At 45.0% G+C, this 11863-nt stretch overlaps 1 protein-coding gene across 2 annotated transcripts in view; it reads right to left on the bottom strand.

Moving 5' to 3' along the window:
* WDR44 (WD repeat domain 44) overlaps positions 1 to 11863 on the bottom strand; it is a 52939-nt gene that overhangs the window by 1690 nt on the left and 39386 nt on the right. For both annotated transcript variants that reach the window (XM_075941166.2, XM_075941164.2), the window contains exons 13-19: positions 10768 to 10881; positions 7653 to 7775; positions 6726 to 6917; positions 6376 to 6477; positions 4062 to 4177; positions 2006 to 2133; positions 902 to 1033 (exon numbers count right to left, since the gene is read on the bottom strand). In XM_075941166.2, the coding sequence (XP_075797281.1) occupies positions 902 to 1033; positions 2006 to 2133; positions 4062 to 4177; positions 6376 to 6477; positions 6726 to 6917; positions 7653 to 7775; positions 10768 to 10881 (907 nt within the window). The remainder of the gene's footprint in view (positions 1 to 901; positions 1034 to 2005; positions 2134 to 4061; positions 4178 to 6375; positions 6478 to 6725; positions 6918 to 7652; positions 7776 to 10767; positions 10882 to 11863) is intronic.

The raw sequence follows: 11863 nt of genomic DNA, 5'->3' as shown, positions 1-11863 counted from the left end.
TCATAGCTCATGTTCTCTAGACCTTTCATCATTCTTGTTGCTCTTCTCTGGACCCTCTCCAATTTCTCCACATCTTTCTTAAAATGTGGTGCCCAGTATTGGACACAATACTCCAACTGAGGCCTAACCAGCACAGAGCAGAGCGGAAGAATGACTTCTCGTGTCTTGCTCACAACACTCCTGTTCACGCAGCCCAGAATCAGGTTTGGTTTTTTTGCAACAGCGTCACACTGCTGACTCATATTTAGCTTGTGGTCCGCTCCTGGATCCCTTTCTGCAGAACTCCTTCCTAGACAGTCACTTCCCATTCTGTGTGTGAGAAACTGATTGTTTCTTTCTAAGTGAAGCACTTTGCATTTGTCTTTATTAAACTTCATCCTGTTTACCTCAGACCATTTCTCTATTGTGTCCAGATAGTTTTGAATTTTGACCATATCTTCTAAAGCACGTGCAACCCCTCCCAGCTTGGTATCATCTGCAAACTTAATAAGCGTATTCTCTATGCCAATATCTAAATCACTGATGATGATATTGAACAGAACTGGTCCCAGAACCAGACCCCTGTGAAACCCACTTGTTATGCCCTTCTATCACCAAATGGGTCGCACTGGCCTCAGTCCGAATGGAAAAACACATCTCTGTAATGGGACTGGATGCCAGTGAGCTATTCCCAATGAGAACCGTGGGCTGCCTTTCATTTGCACATTTCCAAACTTGCCACAGAGTAACAGTTGGGTATTTTTAGATCTATTAAAGCACCTCATTCAAAAGTGCTTGTGCCAAGGGATGAACTACAATCTTCCTCAAGAGCATTCGGACGAGCCATTTATATACTACGGATCAATTCATGCCCCTGATCTTCTCCATTGGTATCAAACACAGGTGGGCTTCAGCAACCTACCAGAAGGTATAGTGTCTGCTGCTTCAGGATCATCTCCCTTGCTTTCAGATTCTTGTTTTTCAGAGGTTTCCAATGATACCATCAAACTGGGATTGGGGGCAAAGATTGCTGATGTGACAACCGCATTGTGCGCTAAAGTAAGAGGGAAAAATACAGTTTGAGATTAATTCATTTAAAGGAACATCAATAAATTACAGCATATGTATAAATATAATAAAAAACCTCAAGAGCCAAGGTGCTACAGTAACTTGATGTAGGCTGGGCTAAGTCAACACCTGCATTTTCTGGAAATTCTGGAGGTAGGCAGGAAGTATTATTGCCATCTTAAAAATTGGAGGAAAGTAAATGTCACTACGGGTGCACGTTGTGAGACACTATATGAGTAAGTGCTCAGACAAGAAAAAAACCACACACACACACACACACACACACACACACGAGAAACTCCACTTTAGCTCCGTGGAGGGGGGTGGGGGGGGGTGTTTTGCTGTTCTTATTTTCTCCATACTGATGCCATGGTTTCTTATTTTAAGGAGAGGAAAGTTACAAAGTTTAAGCAATTCATTGTGTTTTCTCAGTCAAATTACTATTTTCATCCATTAGAACCCCCTGGAAATTTTAAACAAATAAGACACCAAGCAACATACTCTTCAATGTGGATTACCATAGAGCTCTACAACTTAGCTGGAAAGTTCTGCTGACCTGCGTAAATATTATAATTATTATTATAAATTATTATAGCTTCTAGAAGCCTAGGCCCACATCCTGACTGAAGCTGCATTAACCCATAAGGATTATTTGAAAACTAACTCGATCTTTAATCATCCCTCTTATTCAGTTGTGCTTAGTCAAACAGCCTGCAGGATCGCCTCTGCTCTTCCAGTGACGTTTCGTTACGAGCAAAGCTCAAGTTTACAGATTACATCTTGCTTCTATTAACGCAACACGTGTTACATTAGCTTAATGAATCTGCATGACCTTCCTTACAGTTTTAAATTGTTGCTGGCGAAAGTAAAAAAGCCAAAAGACAGTAAAAGCCATCAATTCCTAAAACTGTACAAGCATAGATTAAAAACGAAATATATAAACGATCAAGTAACTCACCTTTAATGCCTTCCCAGAAATCATTACGATCTCTCCTTACTGAAGTAAACTTGCTTAAGTCATGGTAAGTGCTCCAGATGTAAACATATTTATCTTCTGAGCCACTTACAATGTATGTAAAATCATGGCTAAAGATACAAAAGAGAAAGACTTATTACCGTAAACTTTGGCTCTTCCACTCTGCACTGCTTTCATTAAAAGGACACGAAATCACAGAAAAGCATACACCTGCCGTTTAATCCTTAAAGAGCAGAAACTGGAAGTTACTGCATCCCATATATAAGGATAGTTACCAGTCAAATGCTAGGAAATGCATCAGTTCAGCAACTGGAATGCACCAAGTGATTAGATCTGAACCTAGAAAAGGATTTGGACACTAGACAGCGAGGAAGTTACAATCAAAGTAGCTCTTTTGCTTCCGTGGCTGCACAACAGCCATCCAAAGCAAGAAACTCAGCCTCGGGTCAGGTCTGTGCTGCAAACAAAAAATACAGCTACATCATTTAGGGTGTGAAAGATCCACCCTCCTGAGCAACACAATTACAGCGACCTAGCCCCGGTGCACACAGCGTTCTGTCGAGGGGAAGCAGCCCTTCTCGCCGAGGGACCAGCGCGAGAACTCCCCCACTGGCATGGTATTGTCTTCCCTAAAGCCCCACAGCTATGCCACTGCAGATTTCCAGTACAGTCCTGCTCTAAATCAGCAGCCTGCTTAGATAGACAATGACCGACGGTCTAGCCAGCCCACTCCTCCCAAAATGCTCCCCCAATGCTGACAGGAGCAGCTGCAAAGAAGTTACTCTCCGGCTGCTACTGCAGGGCAGGACACTATCCTAGTCTGCTACACTCACACACTCCAGGCCAGGCCAGTGTGATTTCTGCTCCGGGCTGCACGGGACAGTGACCATGCAGCCCATCGTACACCGGCGATATTCATGGTCTGTCTCAGACCTGGACCTCGCAGCACAAAGCTGGGTCCGAAAGCTTGCACCTCTGACAGACGCTGAAGAAACAACACATGCTCGCATGAGAGTGTCACCGTGTGGACCCAGCGGGGCCTCCGGCCAGCTAACAGGCGGTTCCTGAGCTCTTAACCGCGCGACCCTCTGCTCGTCGCATGGTTTTGGGTTTTAAATCCAAGTGTATTTGAACTTGACACAACGTACAGGCTTGTTAGCATGAACGCCGGGGGACCTGATTCACCCCTCCCCTCCCCCACTCTCACCGCCACAGGGTACCTAGGATTTTGTTCCTCTGGGGCAGAAACGAATCCCAATGGAGATTTTGGGGCAAGCAGCTATTCAAGCCCACCCGCGTCTGAAGGAAAAGGGCCCAAGAGCAGCCATACCCGGTCAGACCAAAGGTCCTTCTAGCCCAGGAGCCGGATGCTACATGGGGAATGGACACAACAGGGCACCCACCACGTCAGAACCCCCCCTCGCCCTTCAAGCCCCCCAGGCTGTTAAGCAGGCACCACTGTTGCAGAGGGGAGCCAGGAGCCCAAGGAAGCTCCATCAGGGGGACTACTCTGTGCACAGTGGCCAACTATTCCTCCCCTCCCCCATGTGAGGCATGGGAAGAAAAGGAGAACCCTCCCCTCCTGTGCTCGCAGGGGCAGCACCACCAGCAGGAATCAAGAGCCTTTGTGCTGCCCTACAAGTGATGGGGAAGGAAGGGCCAAGACATCCGCAGCCATCAAGAGACTTTCTTCATTAAAGAGCCTCTTCCTCCTCCCCTGAACGAGGCCCAGTGCTTACCGCAGCCTTCCAGCGGCTGGGCGTGTCCCTGGCATGCAGCTGCGGAAGCCCTGATGAGCTGGGGCTCGGGGGCCGGGAGTAACGGTGCCGCGGAGAGATCAGCCTACGCACACGACCGCTTCGTCCCTGAGCAGCGCTGCCGCCCCTCCCTGCCGCCCACTCGGGAGTCCCAGCCAACCGGCACCAGCTGCTCCATGGCAGAGGAGGTTGCACACAGAACTGGTGCATTCTCGGGCACCGGTTTCTGGGAGAGTCGCCGCGCGTGTAGCTGGAGCACGCTGCAGATTCCCGCGGCTCACCTGAAGCTGGCTTTGATCTGGCTGCTGCTGTTGACGTAACCTTTGTACTTCATGGACAAGGACAAATCTCTTAGGTCGTAGAGTCGGATTCTGGAGTCGTTGGAGGTCACTAGTATCTAGGTGACAAACACGTAGCAGGGGTTTAGAAACCGCTTTCCAATGAACGATTAGCACCGTTAGCACGAGCAACGCACACAGACGATAGATCGGGCCAAGACAAACCACAAAGCAGCAGCATTTCCAGGCTCTCCCTGTGTCACCTGCCTTTGTCCCAGAAGAACTGGGATAATCCCATTTCCACTTTCTGGTCTTATGTCACATGGCAGATACAGGACACCCCACCCGTGTTAGTTATGGACTGAGCCAAATACATGAGTGCTGCTACTCTAGCACCTACGAGCCCCCGTCGTGGACCAGGACCCCCACTGCGCTAGGGGCTGTACAAACACGGAAGAGAGACAATCCCTGCTTTAAAGAGCTTCCCGCTGAAGCAGCCCCGGGAGACAGTGGAACCGAGACAGTATCAGTCAGCAGGACAGACAGCAGTCTCAGCATTACCAGTGGCCTAACCGGTGTCAAAGGGGAGTTTTCAGGCGAGATCTACAGGAGGCTGATGAGGTAGCTCTGCAGAGGTCTACGGGGATGGCTATTCCCAGACACGAGGGGCAGCGTGGGAGAAAGCACACAGGCGCCCGAGGCTGGCTCTCTCGGCTGCGTGGAGGAGGGAGTCAATGGCTCAGTATCGAGCGAGACCCTCCTGTGGAGCTCTGCACCAAACAATTAAGCGACGTGCACAATGTCTCCATAGTCTGCCCAATTGTATTTGCCAGTAAGTGGGGCTCCAGGGGAGCACAGGCCACTGGCTGCATGGAGATGGGAAATCACCCCAAAGCTCCCACCTACCTCAGGGCAAGGACTCGGCAGTGAGGCTGCACCGGAACCTGACACGGTGCAAGGGCTGGGCCTCTCCAGAAACCCCCCAGGGCCCTGCCCCTTTGCACCAGGTGTAGACAGGCAGGCCAAGCACAGCAAGATGGAGGGGGCACGGCTTGGTGAGGGGACCCAGGTATGGGGCAATCTGGGAGCGGGCCGCTCAGTGAAATCCTGAAGCAATGCAGCTTGGGAGAGGGGAGGGAGGGAGGTTCCAAGTGCTGGTGCAATGAGACTCCAGCAGGGATCCAGGTGAATGTGGCTGAGGCTCAGCAGGCAGTGGTGGGGGATGCCCAGGATAGGGGTGCAGGGCCTCATGGAGTGGGGGGCCAGGTGCAGTTGCTTGGGGACCAGTGGGGTGAGGGTCAGGGTGTAGGGCTTGTCAGGTGAAGGTTCAATGGGCCTGCTTAGCAGCGGTAGGAGAGAAGAGGCCACCCAGCTGTTGCTGAGGGGATACCACTCCCCCCGCGATTCCCCTGCCCCCTTTTCTTCTCCATCCCTTCCCCTCATTCCCACATTCCCCTCTCCTGCCTTTTACATACACCTCTTCCTTCCCCATTGCTTCTTCCCCCCAGCGCCTCACCTCCACTTCCCTAATCCTACCATGCGCACCCACTGCTGCACAGAAACAAGGAGGGTCACGCACAACGTATCCCCAAAAGCCCTCAACTATGTTGTAAGTCACACAACACAGCATGGCTCATTCCAGAGCCAAAGACTTCGGAGATTTCTGCACTGCCTTGAGTTGGGCCAGTGCAGCTTACAGCTCCAGAATGATCTGGAGTAGAACCACAGAAGCGACAGAGCAGCTGGTGACCCGCAGTTAAGCAAGAGCCAGGAGTGCAGACAGCAGAGCAGCAGAGCCCTGACAGAGCAGATGTTAGTGGCAGCTGAGAATTCACATTTGAAGTTCAGGGTGCTGTACTATATTTCAAGACGTGTTCTTTGATTCCTGATCATTTGTTCCTTGTGCTGAACAAGGGGACGTGCTATGGTTAACTGTACGAATTGGCAACTTGAACACATTTTCCAAAAATAAACCCAATGAATAGGAAGTAAGTTAGTCATTTGAAAGGTAAGACAAACACGCACTGGGGAAGCACCAGCAGTGAGCTGCAGTCAGATTGCTCCAATATTAATATTAAAAATGGCATTCATGTCTCTGCTACGACTGTGGTACCATCTTATCAACTGAACAGCATCTTCGCAAACGTTTACACGGCGATAGTGCCCAGAAAGGGTCATTCAGAAATCAGAGGGGCCAGGGTGTCCAGAGCCTCTGAAAAATAGCTATTAGAATAGACCCGGGAAGAGCGCCAAGCACCGGAGACGAACGCCTCGCTGAACATGCAGGAGAGAGATTATTAGGCCTACGTTACGGTACCTTGTTTTCTCCAGGCAAGGGTTCAATGCCGGTAATTTTTCTTCCAACTCTGTTCCGTCCTCTGGTAGAACGCACATGTATCTGGGTATGGTACTTCAAGTGCTAGAGGGAAATGACACTGATTCTTAATGATTGGAAAGCGTTCGATAAAACTGCAGGCAGCATAAGTAAGTCTGCTAGAATTTGAAAAATAGCAACTGTTTGTAAAAGCTTATATTTTTGTAAACAAATGGCAAAAAAAGGCTAAACTAAGTTGTTTACCCGATATAATGTAAATTAGAAGCACAACTGTTCCATCAACAAATGGAAGTCATATCCATAAATAACCCACATACAAAACTAATTTTTACCTCTGTGTCATAGAAAATGCATCTGCCATCATATGTGCCAATCACTGCATATTTGCCGTTCTGACAGAAGTTTGCTGCTGTTATCAGCTTTGTCTGCCCGTCCACTTCATTCCATAATGCCACTTTTTTGTCAGGAATGTTCCAGAGTCGGAGTTTCCCATCTAGCGAGCCACTTAAAAAGTACCTGTCATCCTAAAAGAGCAGAAACCATTAGCTGGGGTGTAAAAAGATGTGTATGGTCCGAAATACATACCGGAAACCCCACCCGCAGCATTCATCCCAAATGGAGGTTTTTAAGACCCGGACACCATCTGAAAAATCATTTAATGTACAATGCAACATCTCTAGTGGGTTTTTTAAAATTAAGCATCATCATCAAGATCTTCTATTGAAAGATGGTCTAACTTCACAATTCCTCTGAGAGGCACCACGTGTTACTTGGGGTTCTTTACTGTCCAATCGGAGCCTGCAAGGACTGATGTTTTCCTGACTGGTTGGACACAGGTTCTTCTGGAGTCTGTGACAACACTCTCCCAAGTGGTTGGGATGAATTTCCAGAGTGTGATGCAAAACGTTCCCCCTTGGTTGTCAACATTAGGAAGTTCTATCATGTTGAAACATGATTTTACAATCCAGTTAGATAACGTAATACTTGCCATATTCTTTGTGGCCAGTGCAGACAAGAACAATTCATGTTCTATATCATGTCAGCGAGTCATGGTTAAACTCAGCTGAGATCAGGGTTTAGCAATAGTGTTCAGAACCAAATTTTAAGGGCACGGGGAATATTTCCAAGAGGCACAAAGCACACTCATGAACCCAACTTTTACAGAGACTCAATTTTGAAGTTTGATAACAATGGAAGGTGCTTAACCCCCCTTTCAAAACTATTCCCCTCTATGTATATGAAAGCAGACAGCTACTTACTCTTGGATGGAAAGCTATCGCAGTGACAAAATCTATATGCTGGAAACAGCAGAGACACTCTCTTCTGGATATGTGCCATAATCTGACTGTTTTATCCATTGAAGAAGAAAGCAAGAAGTAATTCTGTGGAAGAAATTGCATGAAATAATTCAAAGATTTATCAAATATAATAATACACAGCACAAATGCAGTTTGGTATCTAATACTTCCAGTTCATATTATAACAAGATTTCCAGTAGAAATTAACTGCAAAAGTTGTGTAGCAGAACAGAAACAATCAACAGGAGAAAATTAACTCCTCAGAAACAAACTGTCCTTTTTCATGGAAATAAGAGGAAAATAATATTCTCTCTATTGTATTTTCAATACTTAAAAGAAAGCTAGGCAGAATTCCCTTTTTTAAGGAAAAAAAAAAATCAAGGAAAGTGGCAGTGAACTGGTTTTAACAATTCATTCTTAAAAAGTATTTGTAGAAAAATGCATGGGTGTAAGAAAAAAACTCCAGGGATGAAAGAGACACTACTGCCTGGGTCTCCTTTATCTGCATTGATTAAGAAACTGCTCTGCTCTTTATTTCGATACAAATAACTGAGGAAAAAGCTAATAGTTTTAAAACGCGATATAAGGTACTTTTTCTCATTTTAACTGCAGACATACAGCAGCGGCTTCAAGGACTACGCAATTTGCACAAGAACAGTGGAATGGATGGAAGACAAAAATAGCAACACTGCTGAGGAACTAGAAACCACTTAATAGATCAGTGGAAATTCCCCTTCCCTCCCACCTCAAATTCAGAGAGTTTCAGAGTTATTTAAGTACTGAATACATAATTCACTTGGTTCTATTTAGGGCCTTTTACCAGCTGAAAATTCTATTGTATCCTTTAGTTTTTACTTGTGCGCTCTGTGAAGGACCACGTGAGTAAAGGAAATTTTACCACAATTAGCCGTGTGATAAGTAAGATCTCATCAATACAAGTCAGTAGGGTTGTACAATTAACTGCAAGAATTGAAAACGTGATTTTTTTTTAAATTAGCTGACATTCAACAACACTCATTCAACCAGTGCCAGGTAACCTCCGTGTAGAGGAGCCAGGATGGCCTTCCCTTGACCAGAACAACGACGTCTGCAGTGCTAGGCCTCGTTCCAGCCTTGTCCGAAGTACGGATCTCTAACCAAGCAAACCCTAGATGTGTCTCGAGTCTGGTGCACACATGCAGGCTAGACCAAAAAGGGCGAGAGAGTCAGGAGCACTTGCCCAATTATGCATAACTTGTACAGGCCCAGACGACCAGAAACAACCTGGTATTAGTACATCCCATTTTTGATAGGAGAAAAATTCCAGAGACAGCCAAAAAAACCTATTAAGTACATGCTTTTGCAATATTTTGGCGCAGCAAATTGTATCCTAAATAATGGTATAATACGTCTCGCACACAACATGCAGCTGTTTGGTAGATATGACTAGAAAGACCAAGGTGAGTATAAATACAGGCGTAGAAAAGATAATCAGTGGGCGGGAATGAGCAGGTCCTGCTTTTGACGTAACTAGAAGTAATGGACCCCTTCATGCCGGCGACCACAGGGCATGGCATTCCTACACACGGGAATCAAAGGAACTACGACCTCCCGCCTGCTACTGTAGGTAGCATACGGGTGGTGTACGTGAACTAGGCTTAATTATTGTATTAGAATAATTTTTTATTAATTGCTTTTGCATTGCGTTGCATTTTATTAATTGCTTTACATTTTAAACCTCACATTTTAAATTGTATAGTAATTGTTTTTAAGGCTTGTAAAATTTAAACAACTATGTTAATTGCTTAAAGTAATAAATAAGTGGTGAAGTTTCTCTGGAGTGTCCTGGTTTCCCTTGGATCTAACAATTGAACCACACGACACTCCAGTAATATTAACAATCAATCCTGCCTCTCCTCTATGTAGCTATTCTTCATTCAATAGTCAAAAAGGTTTGAAACAGCCAGTTTTCGAGTTTTCTTCATCTTTTAAAAGTAGGGGAGACTAAGAATGAGCAACATTTTCAGATAATTAAACTGCAGCGAGTAGGGGCAGGACATGATGTAATCACATGAAAGATGGAAAACTTCACATGGACTCTGCGTCCTGCCAATACAGACTAAGCAACGGCTAAAAGGGTGAAATAAAATAAGCTCTTCACGGACCAACAGCTAAGATCACATTTACACAACAGACAACACAACTGGAGCTCAGGGAAATGGCCAGTCTGAAAGAACTGGATATTTTGTGATCGGATCCTCAGCTAGAGTAACCTAGCACAGCTTCAGTGAGTCCAATGACACTATGCCAATTTAAAACCAGGTCAGAATCTAGCCCCCTGAAAACGGTAGTGGAGCTAGAATGAATGATTGTTTTCTTATGCTGTATACTCTACTGAAAGCATTTTAGACATTTATCAGCCAATCCATGAATGGGCTGAACCTATATCCATAAAGAGCAATCAGAATCCTAGAATACTAGAACTGGAAAGGACCTCAAGAGGTCAAGTCCAGTCCCCTGCCCTCAGCGGGAAACAAGCACGCTCTAGACCATGTCTGATAGATGCCTATCCAACCTGCTCTTAAACATCTCCAATGATGGACATTCCACAACATCCGAAGGCAATTTATTCCAGTGTTTAACCACCCTGACAGTTAGGAACTTTTTCCTAATGTCCAACCTAAACCTCCCTTGCTGCAGTTGAAGCCCATTGCTGCTTGTTCTATCCTCAGAGGCCACGAAGAACAAGTTTTCTCCCTCCTCCTTGTGACACCCTTTTAGGTACCTGAAAACCACTATCATGTCCCCTCCCGATCTTCTCTTTTCCAAACTAAACAAGCCCAGTTCTTTCAGTCTTCCCTCATAGCTCATGTTCTCTAGACCTTTAATAATTCTTGTTGCTCTTTTCTGGACCTTGTCCAGTTTCATCTTTCTTGAAATGTGAAGTCCCGAATTGGACACAACACTCCAGTTGAGGCCTAATCAGTGCAGGTGTTCGCTTACATAAAGTGTCAGGGGCAGGTGGAAGAAAAGGAACAAAGTAGAACATGGGGAGAAATAAGGAAGTTCTGTATAGTCTGCATCAAAGCGATCTTACTTTAGACCATGAGAGATCAAGGAGATCTGCTGTATGACCTTTGTATTTGCAAAAAGGCCGCTGCCGAAATGGCGCATTTTTATCATCGGGATCTTCATCAGCTGCACTGCAAACCTATCAGATATAAATAGATCAGAATCAATCAACACAACAGAAAGAAACCAGGGTAGCAGAACACGTTGGTATGGCTTTCTGATTTGCAGATGTGCCCCAGATGATCTTATCACAGACATAAAACTTAAGTGCCAAATATCAGAGAAATAAGTGATTTATGTCAGTTACTTGAACTTTCAAAATAAATTATTCTGAAGTGTCAAACACTATAGCATTTTTCATTACAGAAAGGGAGAAGGCAGGTCAGCAATTCCATTAATCAAACACCTTGCTACAATGCATAACCTAGGTTTCAGATGTTGGATTTTTTTTTCATTACCACTCAAAGGCTATGTCTAGATTCCAGGGTTTTTTCAAAAAAAGTGGGCTTTTTTTTTTTAAAAACTTCACCTGCATCTAGACTACCGATGCCATCTTTTGAAATTAAATTGAAAGGCTGCAGTGGTTTTTTCAACAGTGGTAAATCTCATTTTACGAGGAAGAACACCTTTTTTCAAAAGAGCTCTTTTGAAAACAGGCGCTCTTGACCGCAAACAAGGTTTTTTTGGAAAGAGCATCCAGATTGCCTGGAGGCTCTCTTTCAAAAAAAACAAATGGCTTTTTTGAAAAAAGTTGTCGCTGTCTAGATGATCACTCTCGAAAGAAGCTTTTTTGAAATTTGAAAAAGCTTCTTTCGAAAGAAGTGTGTAGTCTAAACACACCCAAAGAGAAAAGTTCTAAAAAAACATGAAGGTTCCTAGAACTTCTTGGGAATGGGCACTTAGAAACTGCAGCGATGCATGAGCTTTTCTGCTGTAAACAAATAAAATGAAAGGAAAATAGCTAGGTTCTGCATAGGACATTTGATTAAAAAACTAGGTCTTAGAATGAACATCTACATGAGCATTGACATAATCTATGATGCTGGCATGGATTTACCCAAAGGCGGAATATATATATATTTTTTAAACTAACATACATATTCAAAAGACACTGTAAACAC

The sequence above is a fragment of the Pelodiscus sinensis genome, chromosome 13, assembly GCF_052426305.1.
Source record: "Pelodiscus sinensis isolate ZL-2025 chromosome 13, ASM5242630v1, whole genome shotgun sequence".
NCBI classification, from domain to species: Eukaryota; Metazoa; Chordata; order Testudines; family Trionychidae; genus Pelodiscus; species Pelodiscus sinensis.
Note: the sequence above shows the minus strand (reverse complement) of the source record. Positions and strands in the feature narration are given on the sequence as shown.